The following is an 18,642-nucleotide window of genomic DNA, read 5'->3' as shown; positions in this document are numbered from 1 at the left end:
CATCTGGGTCGCCTGTGCTCGATCTTTGCCTTCTAACATGTTAAGCAATACGAGACATACTTTGTTACTTCTCTCTTTATACCGGACCACCAGAACATCATCTTCAAGTCTTGATACATTTTGGTAGCTTTAGGATGAATACTTAGTTTGCTCTTATGGGCTTCGTTCAATATTTCCATTTTCAAATCAGGGTCTCTTGGCACATGGACTCGGTTCTTGCATCACAACACTCCATCAGTTCCTTCTTGAAATTTCGGGGCAGTTCTAGATTGGAACTTTTCCAACCTTTCAGTTGTTCGAGAAAGTCATTTGTTACTGTAAGCATACCTAACATCAAACTCTTAGGTTTTACTTGCACCGCGAGACTTAAATTCCTGAAATCCTCAATCAATTCCATCACCCTGACCATCATGGTTGACATGTGCAGAGACTTTCTGCTCAAGGCATCAACCACCATATTAGCTTTCCCAAGGTGGTACTGGAGATCAAAGTCATAGTCCTTAAGGAATTCAATCCATCGTCTCTACCTCATGTTCAGCTCCTTTTGGTCGAACATATACTTCAAGCTTTTATGATCACTAAAGACTTCAAATCTTACTCCATAGAGGTGAAGTCTCCAAATCTTGAGAGCAAATACGATCGCAGCCAACTCCAAGTCCTGCGTTGGATAATTCTGCTCATGTGTCTTTAATTATCTTGAAGCATAAACTACCATCTTTTGTTGTTGCATCAACATGCAACCTAGGCCTTTTTTAGACGCGTCACAATATACATTGTAGTTTCCATTCGGGTCTGGTAGAATCAAGACATGTGTTGTAGTCAATCTTTTCTTCAATTCTTGAAAGTTTTCTTCACACTTCGCCATCCAGACAAAATCCTTGTCTTTCTTGGTTAACGTAGTCAATGGCAACGCCAACTTTGAAAATCCTTCAATAAACTTCTGATAGTATCCCACTAAACCGAGGAAGCTTCTGATCTCCGTTACGTATTTCGGAGAATTCTATTCCATCGTCGTTCCTACTTTAGCAGGGTCTATAGGAATTCCTTCACTTGATATCACATGCCAAGAAAATCCACCGATTCTAACCAAAATTCCCATGTTCCTCATGATTCTTCAAATAAATCAGAATATCATCAATAAATATGACCATAAATGTGTCGAGGTGCGAATGAAAAATCTGATTCATGTAATCCATGAACACTGTAGGAGCATTGGTTACACCAAATGGCATCACGAGCTATTCGTAATGACCATATCGCATCCGAAAAGCATTTTTTGGAATATCTTCTGACTTCACGCGTATTTGGTGGTATCCTGACTGAAGATCAATCTTTGAAAACACGGTAGGTCCTCTTAGTTGGTCCATCAAGTCGTCAATTCTTGGAAATGAGTACTTATTTTTAATGGTGACTTTGTTCAACTGTCGGTAGTCAGCACACAGCCGCATACCGCCATCCTTCTTCTTCAAAAATAGCATTGGAACACCCCATGGTGAAACACTAGGTCTGACAAATTGTTTCTGTAGCAACTCTTCCAATTGTTTCTTCTTTTCTGTTAACTCCAATGGTGCCATCCTGCAGGGAGCTATAGAGGTAGGTCCATTTCCAGGAACCCGATCGATAGCAAACTCTATCTCTCGCACTGGGGGCAAACCAGGAATGTCATCCGAGAAAACGTCGGAGAAATCCCTAACCACAGGTAAATACTAAATCTCTCATCCACGTTTCTTCTCCAATGATGCCAGCAACATAAATACTTTAGCTCCATCCTTCAAGAGTTTCTTCATTTGGTTGATAGTGGTGCTTTTGGTTTCATAACAAGATTCAATGAGGTTCTTAGGATCGCTAATGATTACTATTTTGTTAAAGCATTTTAGAAGAACGTGGTTGTTAGACAGCCAGTCCATCCCTAAGATGATACCTAATTGGGATAAGGGTAAACATATTAGGTCAACTGCAAAGGTTCGTTCATCTAAATTTGTAGGACAAGGCACATAGTTGACACTATGACGGGTTCATTAGTGGCTGTGGGTACAATGAGGTCATAGGGTAGGGATACTATAGACAATGCTAATTGGTTGACAATATCATTAGATATAAAGGAATGGGTCGCACCCGAATCAAACAACATAAATAAGGAAGTCTCATTAATACGACACATACCTTGTATGAGGTCCTCAATGCCCTCAATCTCAGCTCTGCTCATGGTGAACACCCTTCCTTTGGCCTTAGGTCTTGCCACTTGAACAATATTCACTTCTTCCCTTTTCAGTTTAGCGCACATCGACTTGATGTGTCCATGTTGGTTGTAGTGATAGCATACGGGGCAGTTGACACTAGAGTGCTTCCCCCTGCACTTCGAACACCAGGGTGGCGTGTTGTTGTTAGAATTCTCTACCGGTAAACTCCTTTTGTTGTTGTTATTGCTGTTGTTGTAGTTGATGTTACTGTTGTTGCCTTGCCGGAAGCCTATGTTGTTGTAAGGCTTGAAATTTCTCTGATGATTCCCTGATGACGAAGCATAGGGTTTCTGGTTGCGGTTGAAGGGCTTTCGCCTTATGTGTCCTTGCCCGAAATTCCTTTGGGGACCATAGGAATTTCTGGTTGGTATGACACTTTTTAGCGCCACATTCCTTGCCTTCACACTTTCCTCATAAAGCCGACACTGGTTAACCTGAGTTACAAAATCCGGTATCTGCTGATCTACAAACATCATCTTCAAGTCATGTTTGAGTCCGTCTTCAAACTTGGCACATTTGGACCATTCGTTCCCCACTTGATTGTAGTGTGAGACATACTTCGCCAAATCATCAAATTAGGCAGCATACTCCCCAAGTGTCATGCTTCCCTGCTGCAGACGTAGGAACTCCATCTCTTTCTCGGTCCTCATATCCACAGGAAAGTACTTCTACATAAATCTATCCTTGAAGGTTATCCAATTGACAACTTGTTGTTCATGCTCCATCTCACATCTGGCAAATTCCCACCAGTTCTCAACTTCCTTTGTCATCATATAGGTCACATAGGTCACCTTCTGCTCCTCAGTGCACATAAGTGCTCGAAAGATCCTTTCCAACTTCTGGATCCAGTCATTTGCAACATCTGATGCAAAACCGCCTTCAAACTTTAGGGGTTGACAACGTCCAAGCCCTTATACTGAGCTGATCCTTGGTTGGGTTGGGGTTGTTGTTGATTCAGATGATGCAAATTTGCGTTCACATTTTGAATCGTTGTAGTCATTGCAGCCAAGAAGTCCAGATTAGCAGCTCCATGTCTAGCCATCTTAAATCTGTGAACATTAGACGTGTATGAGATACTTCTACTACTGAAATTATTTATGTGTCGTATTCTCAACCGAATAATTCAAGCAAACGATTAAGCACACCAAGTCACACAAGAAAGCATGTGAGGCCATGCCGAATAGAAAAGAACTGCTCTGATACTATGTTGTAACGCCCCAAAAATTCTCCAACAATATTGCCCAAAAATGGGTAATTTTTTTGTGTGAATAATATAATATAAAATTATTTTCCTTATATTGAATTCATTTTTGGGACATCACATTAAGTAACCTAAATTATGGAAAAGACAACAATCGTTACCTAATGCTAATAAAAAACAACTCAACATATCGTGGAATAATTCTTCATTGAAATAACGGAAAATGTTTGTACGAAAAACAAGGTGGAATAAAATCTGTATCAAAACTGAAAAAATACAAAATAGGCTAAGCCATTCAACAGATCAAAAGTACTATACAAAGATACCCTCGTCAAAAGCAAAATAGAAATGGAAATGACTGCTAATGACTAGCTCCAGCTTTCGCGGGTGCGCTAGAACACTCGCTTGGGTCCTCCTCCGTCTTAGAATCGGAGGAGAGGTCTACCACCACAATGGAGTTCTCCATACAGATTAACTCCACACAGTCCTCCTCTTCAGCTTCCAGCTCCTCCTCTTCAGCCTCCATCTCCTATTCCGGATCATTAGACGAACCTTGCGACCTACTTCCCGCTCCCGCATCTGCTTGAAGATCGGGCATCGTCCGTCGAGCAGCTCTCCTTCATGGGGGGAGTTGAGCACGTCGTCCCAAATCCGTCTCCTACTAGATGGCCCTATAGTAGTGGGTCCGTGAGGAATCACAGACTGAGTGGATGGTGCAATAAATTCTAGTCTCCGAGCCGGTAAAGTGAAAGAAGCCTCCAAGTCCGCATAATGTGAGGGGAATCGCATCGTAGAGCCATCACAAACCATCTCCAGCTCTAAGGCACAAGGGTCCATATAGATGTATCGATGTTTGTCATTGCTCCATGTCCCCTCCTAGGACATCGAGAATCGGTAGCTTTGAATCCTCACGGTACAGTCCATCTAAACGAGAATGTGAACCGCAGACAAACAGAAAGAAAAGGGAGTAAGACATCTAATGAATATTATTCATTGACGACATGGAATTATACAGAATATCACATCCAGATAGACACACATAATATACACAATATATTTCGCATACATAAATGCAAATGATGAATGATATTATATCTCAAACTATGAGAATCAATATCCATGAACTTAATGTATGAATGCTATGTTTATTTCATCCATCCTTACACCAATATCCTCCCAATAAACTATTCGGAAATAACCGAGAGTACATGTCAATTAACAAGTCGATTTGAACGCACCAAAAAATATTTCTCACAAGGATATATGATCGATCTGTTCCGAAGAAATGTCCGTTTCAGGACGGTGTCATATCAAATACTTTCTCGGCATCCCTCTCATTGATCCTGATTGCAAAGAGGGGTTGTCAGAGATCGTCTAGTTTGTGCTGGAAGAGCTGTCCAATTCAGTAGAATACCTCATCCAGGAATACAAAGGACTCGTCTCACCTAAACTCGCCTCAAGACTTTGCTGGAAAATCACCGCCATCGTCGTCCCTCTCAACATTGCGGGGCTCGTTCGTCTCCTGTAAATTTCCTCTCTACTACTTCGTTATTCATAATGAGTATGCACACTAACCGAGATTAGTCAATTAAATCTTTTCATCATTCTTTAAAATTGGTCGGTCCATCTTAAGACATCTCCCAAATGAATGCTTCTTGTGGGACTCGATCTTACATTATCACGTAATATAGGAATGACACCCCTACCACTACGAACCATCACTAAATTCTCTTGGATGACCACATGGCCAATCTTCTTACGGTTAGACGACATCGCTGCGTGGTATCATGTAATCCTTTTTAGGCATCGCCTTGCTCCCGACTCATTGTCAGAATCCTTGCCCGAATAAGGCGCAAGAACAAATGGTTACTGTATAAGTTTGTTGATTTGGGTATCGGGCTCCTCGTTCGAGCCACGATCTTCCCAATTATTAAATATACTTATCACCCAAGTTAGGGTTATTATCTAAGCAATCAACCAATCAAAAGCAATCAAAAACATTGTATGTCTTTCGCCCAAGCGAGCGACTGTCGCTCAAGCGATGATTTCATCAAACCGAACTCAATTCCCTGCCTAGATGTCGCCCAATCGAGAGCCTGTCGCTCAAGCGAAAAATCCACCAAAAACTAGTCAAAATCACCCTCTAGGTCTCTCTCGGGCGACCAGAATTGCCCAGAACAGGCGAAATGCATACCTGACCCTCGCCTAGTCGAGAACCACTCGCTCAAGTGAGGTTGGCTCGTCCAGGCGAGTGTAGTCCAGTTGCCAAGACTACTTCCTCGCCCTTTTAGGCCACCAGATCGACAATCTCTGATGTTTCCGATCTCTACACGTTATAGTTTCTCGAGTGGTGTTCTATCATGGATAACTACTACAATACTTGATATTTTAATCTATCCTAAGACATAAAGCTTAAGAAATCATCCATACTTAATCCATGCATACAATCATTTGGTTAAGTACGGGTTTCTAAAAAAACCAAATATAACTCCGAACTTTTAAAGTAGTTGGAAAATTCGAGTGTTATATTCGGACACCACTATGTCACGATATATTCTCCCCAACCTCGGATTGTAGAACTGTTGATCTCCTTTAAGTGAATGGGTAGGTTGTCCGACTTTGAACACATCGAAACTAAACGCAAAAAAACCAATGAGTGATTTGCGAGGTAAATCTTTTACCTGCTAACTTTAAGGTAAAGACATCATTTTAATCTATTTTAAGAACATCCAACACTTTCATCCATCCGGTCTAAGATTTATATTCTCGAACCATCATTTATCATCGAAAGTCTGGTTCACGATTCCCATCGTGTTCATGGTCATTTCAACACCTTCTTTACAAGTGTTGATCTCATGCTCAAAATATCATTTTAAATCAAGATGTCCTTGATTTCATAATCATCCCCTTTTTATTAAAATCATAAAATGCATATTTTTAAACACTAAAACAACCCCATGAACAACAAGATTTCATGGTTTCAAGACAACAATTTTCTAAGTTCACGAAAACCCATTTTTCGAGTTCTTGAGTATAACAAGAGTTAGGAAGATTATTAGAAATTTTCAATGGTTGAAAGTGTTCATAATATGTATATAAACATCATGCTAAAATCTCGTAAGCACCTAACGGTTAGATCCTAAGAGATGAAGAACTAAAAAGTGAAGACTTACCTTGGAGTTTCTTAGAGAATCAAAATGAAGAAGAAAGAAAATGCCAAGGGTTTTCTCTAGTTAGAGGGATCTCTTTAAAAGAAAATGAATCTGATTTGGGGAGGGGAAAACCAAACTTTTTTCAAAGGGTGAATGGTGTAATGAATAGATGAGGGGTTCAAGTGGTTTTGTGTAAGAGATGAATATTTTTGCTTACTTGACAAGCAAGTTTCACTCGTGAAAGTGATGTGATCTCTTCAGAGAAACATTCGCGATTGAACCATGCCCGAGTATTGTCTGCTAATACTCGGCTGGATATTAAAAATCTTCCGATTTCGGTTTACGATTAGAACTTCGAACACGTAATTCGGAGTGAAAAATATTTAGAAATGCGGCATGGACAAACTTGATGTCTATCTTGACTCGAAATAATATTTTAAAGCCAATGACACACTCAGAATTCAATTATGAGCTACAGAACTAAAAAACACGTAATTGGGGCGAATTTGGGTCCGACAGCAGTTCAAAAACTTTTCGTCACAGAAAATTACGAAAATTTACCAAAAAATAGGATTTCATAAAGCAAGACTAACACTCAACTATGGTTTAGCCTAAATCATTACCAATTAATTTCTAAAATTATTTTTTTAAATAAATAATTAATAAAACATACATAAAAAATTCACGGTGTTACATAGATAATGTTACTTGGATATTAACGGTGTTAGAAGGGTGTTATTTGGTAAATGTTTAGTTAGATTTTTTTCTAAGTTGCTATTGTTTGATTGGGTATAAGTAACACTAGCCTAACTAGCCTAAAGTATTATAGTCCTTTATTAAATTTGTCATTTTCTAATATAATATTTAACTTTTTGGACTCTTTAACCATCACTTTTAATTAGGAATACAGTAAACAAAACTATTTACAAATTTTATACATTGTTATTACATTATTTATATTTAGTTATTATTAACCCTTCAAAATAACTAATACAAATGAATACTATAATAACTATGTATAAATTACACTCTACTCTTCTTTAACTAGTTTTGTTTTTCAATTTCTTTATAATGTCCATTATTAGTTAGATAATTAAACACATTCCTTAAGGGATAAAGGGTATTTTGAAAACTACAAAAAATAATAAGAAAACAGTGACAAATCCTAAGAGTTGGGTGCACTTTCAAACCAACTCATTCTTTGGGTTGAAGTTCAGTGCTCTTCTGACTCAGCTCTCTTTCATTTTTTGGGTTCAAGAATCTCATTCTTGGAGTCATGTTGGAAGCAAGGCTTAATCTGATTATCTTCCTCCAAATTTGAACAAACTGCTTCATCACAAGATGTTTCATCCTCAGAATCATTGTCATCAGATAATTGTGATTCATTAACATCATTGTTAAAGTAGTTACTGGGTGATGAACAACCAGAATCAATAAAATTACTCATCCTTTGATCATCATCTTTCATTTTTTGTGCATAAGCTTCATAGTTAAATCCTACTGCATTTTTCCCACCAAAATAAGTTTCCAGCTTGTTCATGTCAAAGAGTTCTTCCATTATCATGCAGCTTCTTGGGTTGTCAGGGTAAGCAAATGTAACCTTTTTTTGAGTACTGGGTTCAAGAAATGGTTTGGCCATCTACTCCAAAAACAATGCAAATTTGTGAAACACATAAAACAAATATAACTTGTAATACAGAACTTCTGTAAGAAATGTCAAAGAACAAATTTCCAACCAAAAAGTGAAAGCAATAACAAAACTCTAGCTTGTGTAACTTCTAAATCACATGAATATGATGATTAGTATGGTTGAGAAGTTGTTATTTTTCTGTTCATCATTCTACGTAGGAGCAGTTATATGATGCTCATTATACTATTCAAGTATGAGTTTATTCTTTTCTATGTCAGATTTTTTTTTAATGCTGTATAATAATGTCTCTAATTGACGAATAGAATTAAATCTTCTACATAAAACATTTCCTTTATACACTTTTACTTGCTACATAACCAATAGACTCATCCCACCTGTTCCATCCTAGTACAAGTATGGTCATCAGCAATCGACCACTAGTAACATCTAGTCCAAACGACTATCGATCATGCTCGGAAGGCCGACCTAGCTAAGGAAAACCTTCCTACAAACTAAGAGCCATGCTGTGCCGTACGAGCAGTACAGGTTTGCATTGCCCACATGACAAAGGTAGACCAAATCTACAATAATGTTAGTCTGAGAAACCGTAATGATGAAAGCACATTTCTTAGAGTGCAAGCCGCTCCACCTTCCTATAAATAGAGGAAGCCAAACCATAAGGAAGTTACACTTACTCTCACTATACTTTCCTTCTCTAGAAGCATAGACTTATACTTACTTGAGTGTGAGAGTCCCTTTTTCAGGTACCCACCTAAGGTAGTCCAAGGTTGGTTATTGTCCAAATTCAGAGATCCAATTTCCAACCAACCTCTTCCATACCAAACAACACGGCTTATCATTCATAAGCCACTTGAAACTAGTCTATCTTTTCTAGAGTTTGGGTAGCATTCTCTCAGATTTAATGATTCAGCACAGTGGAAGCAAAAATAAACCAAAAGTATGTCCAAACTGAGAGATTTATCATATGATTAAGCAAATATGTGTCTCTGTGTGTCTATATATTTTCCCACAGCCCACTCCTTCATTTACAACTTCAATGGAATTTGTAATCTTTGCTGTAGTAACAATAATACAAACTTCACAAATTATCTAATGAATTGACACAAACTTATCCCTTTCCATTTGATAATCATTAGCATATTATATCACGGGGGTCAAACATAAACAATTCTTTATCTAGGACAAGTTAAAAAAGATGAAAAAATGTATGCACTAACTATACACTATCCTTGCATCACTCATCGTTCATATTTAATCATGATTGACTATTAAAAAAAAGTTATTCAGATGAATGGTGGATGAAGTGACTGTGTATAAATCTTTACATTGACAGTACATAGATATTAGACTTGTTAAAAAACCCTATAATTTGGTAAATAAGTCACATAAAAACTTTTGAAGTTTTTGGAATAGCCATAGGTGCCACCCTTGCACATAAGTCTCTGTCTCATAAAATCTGAAGATAAAGGGGGAGATATACGAGATAGTTCAATAACATACCATCAAAAAGGACTCAAATATTTTTGGTGGATTGTAGAAGATTGCAAAGGCCAGCCTCTCTGGGTAATGATCTTGCAGAACTTGAGCAGTCTCCTTAGTAACCTTCAATGATATGGAAGATGTGCTCCATCCTTGAAAATCAATTAGCCAAACCATTTGTTCTTGATTGGAACTTAGATTCAGTATGGCATTCTCTAAACAGTAAACCAAGTACTTGATTTGCCCTGTTGCTGAGTTTGTACCCTAAATTAGGTGCATAAGATCTTAGTCAAAGCATTATCAAACTTCAAATTAAATTAAGAGTAAAGTCGTTCATCTTTCAAAATTTTCACTTGTACCAATTTGGTTACTGAAAATTTGAAAACTCCAAGATGGTCGTAAAAATATTAAATGTAGGTCAATTAGTTATATTTATTATTTTTATGACCTCTGATAGGAATATTTTATTTTTGGAAGATCAAATTAGTATACATGACAAATTTTAAGTACCAAACTCTTAAATTAAATTATCATATGACATAAAACTTGAAAATGCAATCATAATGAAAACAAATTGTGTGAATTCTCATCAAGCTATTTAAACTACCTGGATACCAGGTCTCATGACAAGAACAATCCTCCCTTGCTTGTCCAAATAATCAGCTTTGTATAGGGTACCCGTTGAAGCTTCTTGAGCTATATCATCCTAATTGAATATCGAAGTAAAGGAGATAATTGTCTTTAAGTTGCAATTTGCATTGCATTTGTCAAGTTAACAATGAGTATCTTATCACTAGTGAAAATCTCACAACCATTCACATGAATTCAATCTTGTAATTGGATAAACAGATTAAGAGCATGGAGATAGATAGAGAGATTTACCATGCTAAATTCATCAAATTTACTTGTTTTGCATTGACATAGCATTACTACTTGTTTTGTTTGTTTTTAGTTGCTATATTCTTTATTTGTTTTATAGTGTATGAGCTTTACGCATAGACACAACGGTAAGGTTCTTGTTTAAAAACTATGGGGTCACGAGTTTAAATCGTGGAAACAGTCTATTCGTTTATGAGATAAGACTGTATACATCTACCTATCAAGACCATACTAAGTGAGAGCCTTGTATACTAGGCCGTCCTTTTAATATGGTGACACAATGATAAGGTTGGTGTATAATAACTATGAAGTCACAAGTTCAAATATTAGAAATAGCTTATTCCTTTACGGGAAGTTGGAACCTCATGCACTATAATGCTACCTATATTTATCTAACTGGTTAGTGTTTACACAATGAATATACTAGAAAGCAAATAAAAAAAACTAGAATATTTAACCTTGTTTCATACTTCATATTCTTTCAGATTGACTTGCTAGATTATTATATATTGATGAGAGTATAAACAACTTTTGATGCATACCCATTGAATCTTGTCTGGCTTGAAGTCGAACCTCCATTTTATGGTACTTTTCAACATCTTTGCAGCCTTCTTAGTATTATATTTTCGTGCTTTGAGGTATCTTAGCACTGATGCATCCGAACACAGAGTTGGAAACTTATCAGCAATTGGACCAATTATCTTTCTTACTTCTCCAATCTGAATAAAAAAGTAAATCAAACATTTTGTCAAAACAACATTCTTCCATAAAGTGCTTTCACTTCCCACAAACAAACTTGCTTTTGTTTGAAAGAGGTGCTTTAAGAAGGAAGGAGGAAAAATTATGTGGGTCCCATACTAAAACTTTTCTTCTGCCTTGTGAGAAGAAAATGAGAAGTGAATGTGTTGTGTACTTGTGTTTTGTTTTGATAATTTTGCCTCTTTTTTATTTTGTTTATTCTGACATGTTTGATCAATGATATAAAATATATATTTAATCATTAATATAAAATTATTTTTTTTATTTTTTTGTAGAAACTTTAATTTTATATATAAAATTATATATTTACTATTCACATTATATTTCTTAACATTTTAAACAAATATTAATTTATAATAAAAGTATTATTAATGTGATTAAGGGTATTCTTATCTATTTCTCGGGTAGACAGATAAAATTATATTCTCTCTATCTTTTTTCTTTTCTTTTACTCTTCTACCATACAATCACAATTCCATTATTTCTCTCACCATTTTCTTTCTAACAATCCTTTTTCTCACTTCTTTTTTCTTCTTAACTTCTTCTCAACAACCAAATGAAGGTCGACATAAATTTTCTCATGATTTATGTACGAGCTAGATTTTGGAGGGGAAGAAGTAAAAATATAAGATTTCATAGTTATTTTATAAGTATATTTCATGACATTGGAGTATTTCATTTTCATTCATTCTCCTATAAGTGTTAAAATGTCATATCGGCTAAGTTAGACTATTACTCTAATAAAGTTATTATTTACTCGCTCAATCAAATTTAAAAAGAATCTAGGATGAGAATCAATTATCCTTATTTGATCATTAATGTCTTTTGGCAGATTGAGAATGATTTTAAGATAACTTAATTGACTGCGTAACAAATACTATGAATACATGCAAACTTTTTAAGCGAGGAATATAATTATAGATCACACATACTCCTTTTGGTTTTTATATAATTTTCCAGTTGGATAATAAAAGTTTGTTTCAAAATATGTGTACCAATAATTTCAAGAAAGTGAAAATAGCAAGTGATGAGAGATAAAAATAAGAATGAAGTTTAAAAGGAAAATAGGAAACCATATATTCTTTTCAAAATTTAATAAAACTAATTACATTTCTTAACATGCATGTATTTTTTACCAAACAGTTGGTGAGATATGTAATCATGTAAGGAATTACTTCCTTACACAAAAAAGTGAGAAAATATTCTTAATAGTACTAAAAAAATATTAATTTTTATCGGAGAATTATTTTAAAACATATAGTATTCTCATGAAATTTATCACTTCATGTTCATAAAATAGGAACAAATTAAGGTAAAGTACCTTGGCCTGCTGTTCTTCTGGAGACAAAGTTTTTTCTTTCACTTTCTTAAATGACATCTTTCTTTTCAAATCCATAATGACAGAATATAACAACCTGAAATATGAAAGTAGCACTATTACTAGATTACTGAAACATCCATGATCCTATATGATGTTTGAAAATAATAATGGGTTAAGGGTTGAATAATAAGAAATTGTAAACTTCCATATGATTAAAAAGACAAACTCAATAGTCTTAATTATAGTAAAGGTAATAACCAAAAAATATTATACTAAAAGCTAAATATAACTTTTGAATCTTGCCATTAAATATAATATATTTTTCTTTATCTTTAAGACAAAATATTCTCAATATTATTTATTTTTATGTATACATAGTTTGACAAATACAATGATGCAAAACATTTGAATATGTGTATACATGGTAAAAAATAAATAGAGAATGCAATAAGATATGAAATGATGTAGGTACTTTGACCATAATTCATTTGAGTATCCTAAATTACTAGGAAAAACAATTAAAAATATTAATTATTAAAACCTGACATTATATCCGTAAATGTTACTGAAATCAAATGCACTATCAAGTGCAGAGTAATAAATGTTATTATTTTGTGTATAGTTAAACAAACGTGAATAAACATAAGTTAGAGGTAATCAATAATTGGAGTGGGAAATGTAAGGGACAAATGTTTACTCCTCCATAAATATTGATCTTGTCTAACTATTGAAATTAAATTTAACTATAGAAAATCGACCATAGGCAAACTTAGTTAAAATCAAATGAGTTAGTAGGTATGATTATGTTCACCCCTATCCAAAGAAAATGAAAAGTTATAATTAAAGATGAATATATTGAGAAATGTAAAAAAAATTTATATTGTCACTCTATCATCCAGCATCCATTTTAAATTATTATTAACTCTTATATAAAACTAATTCAAATGAATAATAGATAATGTATTAATTATATATAAATCTTTATACTATCAATACATAGATATTACAATCTTCAAATTAAACTGCAATAAAGACTAAATTATTCCTAAAATTTATCCGGACCAATTAGATCCACATATGATATATCTTTAAAAACCAAGTTAACATTTTTTTCATTTTTCACGAACCAAAATATCTTAACATTTTTTCATTTTTCTATTATTCTTATACAATATTCTAAAACATAATAATAATGCTATGAAGTATTTTCTATATTCTAATACAATAATATAATTTCTTTCCTTATCTAAAATGCCATCATTATATTAGAAAGCAACAAAAAAAACCCTAGCATAATGGGTAATAAGCATTATGGTGATAAATTATAGAGTTAATTACATTGATAATACCCCTGAGTTTTAGTGAAATTACACTAACCACCCCTCACTTTTTTACACCTACACAAACCTCCCCTAGTTTTTATACTTTCATTACACCGACCACCCTTGTATGAGAAATAAGTGTCAACTTTTAAACAGAAAATGTGATAAATGCAATTAAGTTAAACAAAACATAATATATTGTGAGGAAACATCCAAATAATATACAAATCAATGTATCTTTATTATTTTTTGTTACAAAATGCATCAACAATTCTAAAGAGATATTATTTAAATCGCTCTGAGACTATATCGTAACGAACCAAAAATAATAAAGAGGTAACAACTCATATATTATTTGGACTTGTCTACATAGTATACCATATTTTGTTTAACTTAATTGCATTTATAACATTTTTTGTTCAAAAAATCACACTTATTTCTCATGCAATGGTAGTCAGTGTAATAAAAGTATAAAAATTAGGGGGTTTGTGTAGGTATAAAGAAGTGATGAGTGGTTTGTGTAATTTCACAAAAACTCAAGGGTGTCAGTGTAATTTACTCTAAATTATAATTTCCAATACATGTAACAATCAACAAAGGAATAAACAAAATTAGAAGTTTCTGTAACTGACCTTGTTTAACAGTTTCAATTGTAATAGTATTCCTCAGAAGTCTTGCATGATATTGTTATAGAGAATAATATAGTTCCTCAACATTCCACATTCCTCTTTCATGATATAAAAACTCCCAAAACGAAATAACAATAAATGTACAAGTATAAACAAATGTTGTTTTCAAATAATAACATTACCCCATAAACCAAAACATCAATGTCCCCAACACAAATATTATCTTAGCTTAAAAAAACAAACATATTGTATCACCGGCTATTCAAGAAAAGAAGAAGCTATGATTAATTGAAAAGTAAATGCAAATGATGAAGAGAAAACTAGGAAGAAAATAATAAGAGAAAAACAAGAAAGAAGAAGCTACAATAGAGTAGGAGAAGAATGAGGATCTTGAATGAATAATAAGAAGGAAGGTGGTGAAGGACACGTAGTTTGCGTAGAGATGCATGAGGACGTAAACAATGGACCATTGTTGGTACGTGAAGCGTGGATAAGAAGAAAGAGAAAAGCTTACTATATTGGTAGGAAAATTCACACATATGGTGCACCTTGACCGAAAATTTACGGTTTTGGTGTACCTTTTTGGGAAATTACAAAACTAGTGTAATTTTTCTGAAATCGACAATGGAATTGCTGATTTCAGTGTTTTTCTCTCTCCAACTCCCCCCAAAATCGGCACTAGGGGGAGTTTTATTAAAGTAAATTTTTTTTCTCTCTCCCCCTAAATCGGCAATGGGGGAGATTTATATTTTTATTTTTATTTTTTCTCTCTCCACCCTAAATTGGAAATGTGAGAGTTTTTGTTTTCTTTTTGCTTTTTCTCTCTCCCTAAATCGGCAATAGGGAGTTTTTGAGAGTTATATTATTAGTTTTAGGGTTTAATTTTTCAAACACTAACCCTAACAACACACAAAATCGGGACTAGGGAGAATTTTATTAAATAAGGGAGAGAAAAAATAAAAAAAGAAATATATAAATCTCCCCCCACATTGCCGATTTAGTGGGGGGAGAGAAAAAAAATTTAAATTTAATAAATCTTCCCCTTAGTCCGATTTTGTGTGTTATTAGGGTTAGTGTTTGAAAAATTAAACCCTAAAACTAATAATATAACTCTAAAAAATAAAAATAAAAAACTCCATATTGCCGATTTAGGGAGAGAGAAAAAACAAAAAGAAAACAAAAACTCCCCCATTGCCGATTTAGGGGGGAGAGAGAAATTTTTTTTACTTTAATAAAACTCCCCCCTAGTGCTGATTTTTTTTGGGGGAGTTGGAGAGAGAAAAACACTGAAATCGGCAATTCCATTGCCGATTTTAGGAAAATTACACTAGTTTTGTAATTTTCCAAAAAGGTGCACCAAAACCGTAAATTTTCGGTCAAGGTGCACCATATGTGTGAATTTTCCTATATTGGTAAGGTGGTGTTTTAGGTTTTATAATAATATGAATATAATGAACAAAGATCCTCTCCATTAATGGAAAGGTAAGTGATTGTTTTTACTCATATTTTAAGGACAAAAGTATGATTTCATGGTAAAGAAAATGATAAAAATATCATTACATATTACTTTTTGTATATTATTGTGTGACACATGTCTCTCTATTAATGGAGAAGATCATTACTCGAATATAATGTATCACATAAATTTATGGTGCAAACTTCATAATCATATCGCACATATATACATATCAATTATATGTATCATAAAAATGGCTCACCATACTATGCATTAAGTTGAAATACTGTGCAAATCCTATCACATAAATATCATTTCAAGTCTAAAAGAGCAAAAATGAGTATAAATTGGTAAAAAAAAAATAGTTGAATCCATCTCAAATCTTGTACCTAGTGCATCAAGATACTTGTGTCCAGTGCAACTTGTTTAGCTGAAAGGTCGATGTCAGGCAAAGAGGTGCGCCCAATGAAATCTCTAAGTTGGGTGAAGTGTGCAAAATCATACTCGTTAGAAGGGGATCAAAGTAGACATTTTAGTTAGCAACTTCATATATATTCAATATGTACATAATTTCTTAGTTTCTAGGGTAGTTTAGTTGGAAATGAAATGTAAAAGAAAGGAGAAAAGTTAGAGGAGTTGATATATATTCATTGGGGAGGTAATCCATTCTCTTATGAGTTATACTTCCCTTTTCTTATCTTTGTTTCTAGCTATCATGAAGACATATAGCTAAATTTATCACTTGTGGGGATTGGATGTAACACTCACTTGTTATATAACACTTGTTACGTTTTGATTTTTGAGTTTTGCATCAATCTCTTTTGTATGAAATTGCATTGATGAATGCATGAAGAAATTATGGTTCTTGTTGGTGTAGCAGAAGCGATCATTGTGCAATGTTGGCCACAACCAATCAAATAAAGTGCATAGAATAAATAGAAGAATTGGGAAGCAATCAAATGGATTTTTAAATATTTGAAGGGGACTACGGGTCTCAGTATCATGTTTGGCATTCAACAAAATAAGCCTTCAGTTATTGGTTATGTTGATTCGGGGTATCCATGAGACTTGGATGATAAAAGGTCCACAATGGGGTTTTTCTTTACCCTTGCAAGTGGAGCAATTATGTGGTGATCATCAGTTCAGTCTGTTGTTACTATGTCCATAGCTGAAGCAGAGTAGATGGCAGCTGGTGAGGCTTCTAAGGAAGCCTTGTGGCTTATGGGGCTGGTAAATGAGTTATGCATTGAGCAAGGTAGAGTTCTACTATATTGTGACAGTTAGAGTGCTATCTTCTTGGAAAAGAGCCAGATGTATCATGCTAGGACCAAACATATTCATGTGAGATTTCACAAGGTTAAAAAGTTGGTAGCTTATGAGTAGATACTATTGCAGAAGGTTCACACTTCAGAAAATGCAGCTGATATGTTAACCAAGTCGGTTACTATGGACAAGTTCAGGCATTGCCTGAGCTTGTTGAACATTCAATAATGCTAGACTATGGAGCGCCCCCAACCTAATGATGGAAGATGGAGATTGATGACATTCACCAAGGTGGAGATTGTTGTTCAGTGACTCATATATCTAGATAACAACAATACAAGTTATGGGCTTGAGCTGGTGTAAAGGGGGTTTGGGTAGAGGGCTATATATATATTGTTGTGTAATGACTCATATCTCTAGATAACAACAATACAAGTTATGGGTTTGGGTTGATGTAAAGGAGTTGGGATAGACGACTATATATATTTATGTTATATAAACCTAATGTAACAAGGAGAAGAATAGTCAAACACTAATCCTTATTCTCTAATAATATATAGTGATAGCCGCTCAACGCTCCCGGGAGACATAGACATAATTGACCAAACCTCGTTACCAAATCTCTTGTCTCTATACTCTTTACTATTTAATTATTTGTTTGTTCCCAACAATTGGTATCAGATGGCTCTTAACCCAGGTGCTAAATTCGAGATGGGGAAGTTCAATGAACTAGTAATTTTGAATTATGGAAAAGGAGGGTTAAGGATGTGTTGGCTCAACAAGGTTTATCAAAGGCGTTGCGTGAGAATAAACTAGAGTTGAAGGAGAAGGCTGCGGGAACCATATGGCTCTGTCTATCATATGAGGTGAATGTATCATGTTATGGATCTGATATCACCAATAGAGGTATGGGAGACATTAGAGAAGCGGTTCATGTCCAAGTCTCTATCAAATAAGTTGTATTTGAAATAGAGACTCTATGGCCTGAAGATGTAGGAAGGTGCTGATTTGCAACAACATCTCAACAATTTTATTCAAGTGATCAATGACTTGCAGAAACTTGATGTGAAGTTTGATGATGAGGACAAAGCAATAATATTACTGTGTTCTTTGCCAAATTCCTATGAACACTTGGTGACAACATTGACGTACGGGAAAGACTCAATCAAACTGGATGAGATCACATCTGCACTTCTGTCCCGCACTCAAAGAAGACAGAATGTAGGTGAAGGGTCTCACGGTGATGGTCTGTATGTGAAAGGGAGCCAAGTGCGTGGGAGGAGACAAGGC

At 34.7% G+C, this 18,642-nt stretch overlaps 1 protein-coding gene across 1 annotated transcript; it reads right to left on the bottom strand.

Annotated features, from left to right (window-relative positions):
* Positions 1 to 7,659: 7,659 nt before the first annotated feature.
* On the bottom strand, positions 7,660 to 14,906 carry LOC109339460 (random slug protein 5-like). The gene is made up of 6 exons (XM_019576908.1): positions 14,637 to 14,906; positions 12,683 to 12,776; positions 11,145 to 11,321; positions 10,331 to 10,429; positions 9,745 to 9,987; positions 7,660 to 8,232 (listed from the first exon to the last, which is right to left on the bottom strand). The coding sequence occupies exons 2-6, from the start codon at positions 12,755 to 12,757 to the stop codon at positions 7,834 to 7,836; spliced, it is 993 nt and encodes a 330-aa protein (XP_019432453.1). The 5' UTR covers positions 12,758 to 12,776; positions 14,637 to 14,906; the 3' UTR covers positions 7,660 to 7,833.
* Between the last annotated feature and the right edge of the window lie 3,736 nt (positions 14,907 to 18,642).

The sequence above is a fragment of the Lupinus angustifolius genome, unplaced genomic scaffold (assembly GCF_001865875.1).
Source record: "Lupinus angustifolius cultivar Tanjil unplaced genomic scaffold, LupAngTanjil_v1.0 Scaffold_75_106, whole genome shotgun sequence".
Lineage (NCBI taxonomy): Eukaryota > Viridiplantae > Streptophyta > Magnoliopsida > Fabales > Fabaceae > Lupinus > Lupinus angustifolius.
This window is presented reverse-complemented; position numbering and strand designations above follow the sequence as displayed.

Coding starts and splice junctions, on each gene's coding strand:
- LOC109339460 (XM_019576908.1), bottom strand. CDS start 12,757: ATGGATTTGAAAAGAAAGATGTCATTTAAGAAAGTGAAAGAAAAAACT. Junction 9,988..10,330: donor TCATGAGACCTGGTATCCAG/GTAGTTTAAATA, acceptor CACCTAATTTAG/GGTACAAACTCAGCAACAGG. Junction 8,233..9,744: donor TATTTGAGTCCTTTTTGATG/GTATGTTATTGA, acceptor TTTTTGGAGTAG/ATGGCCAAACCATTTCTTGA.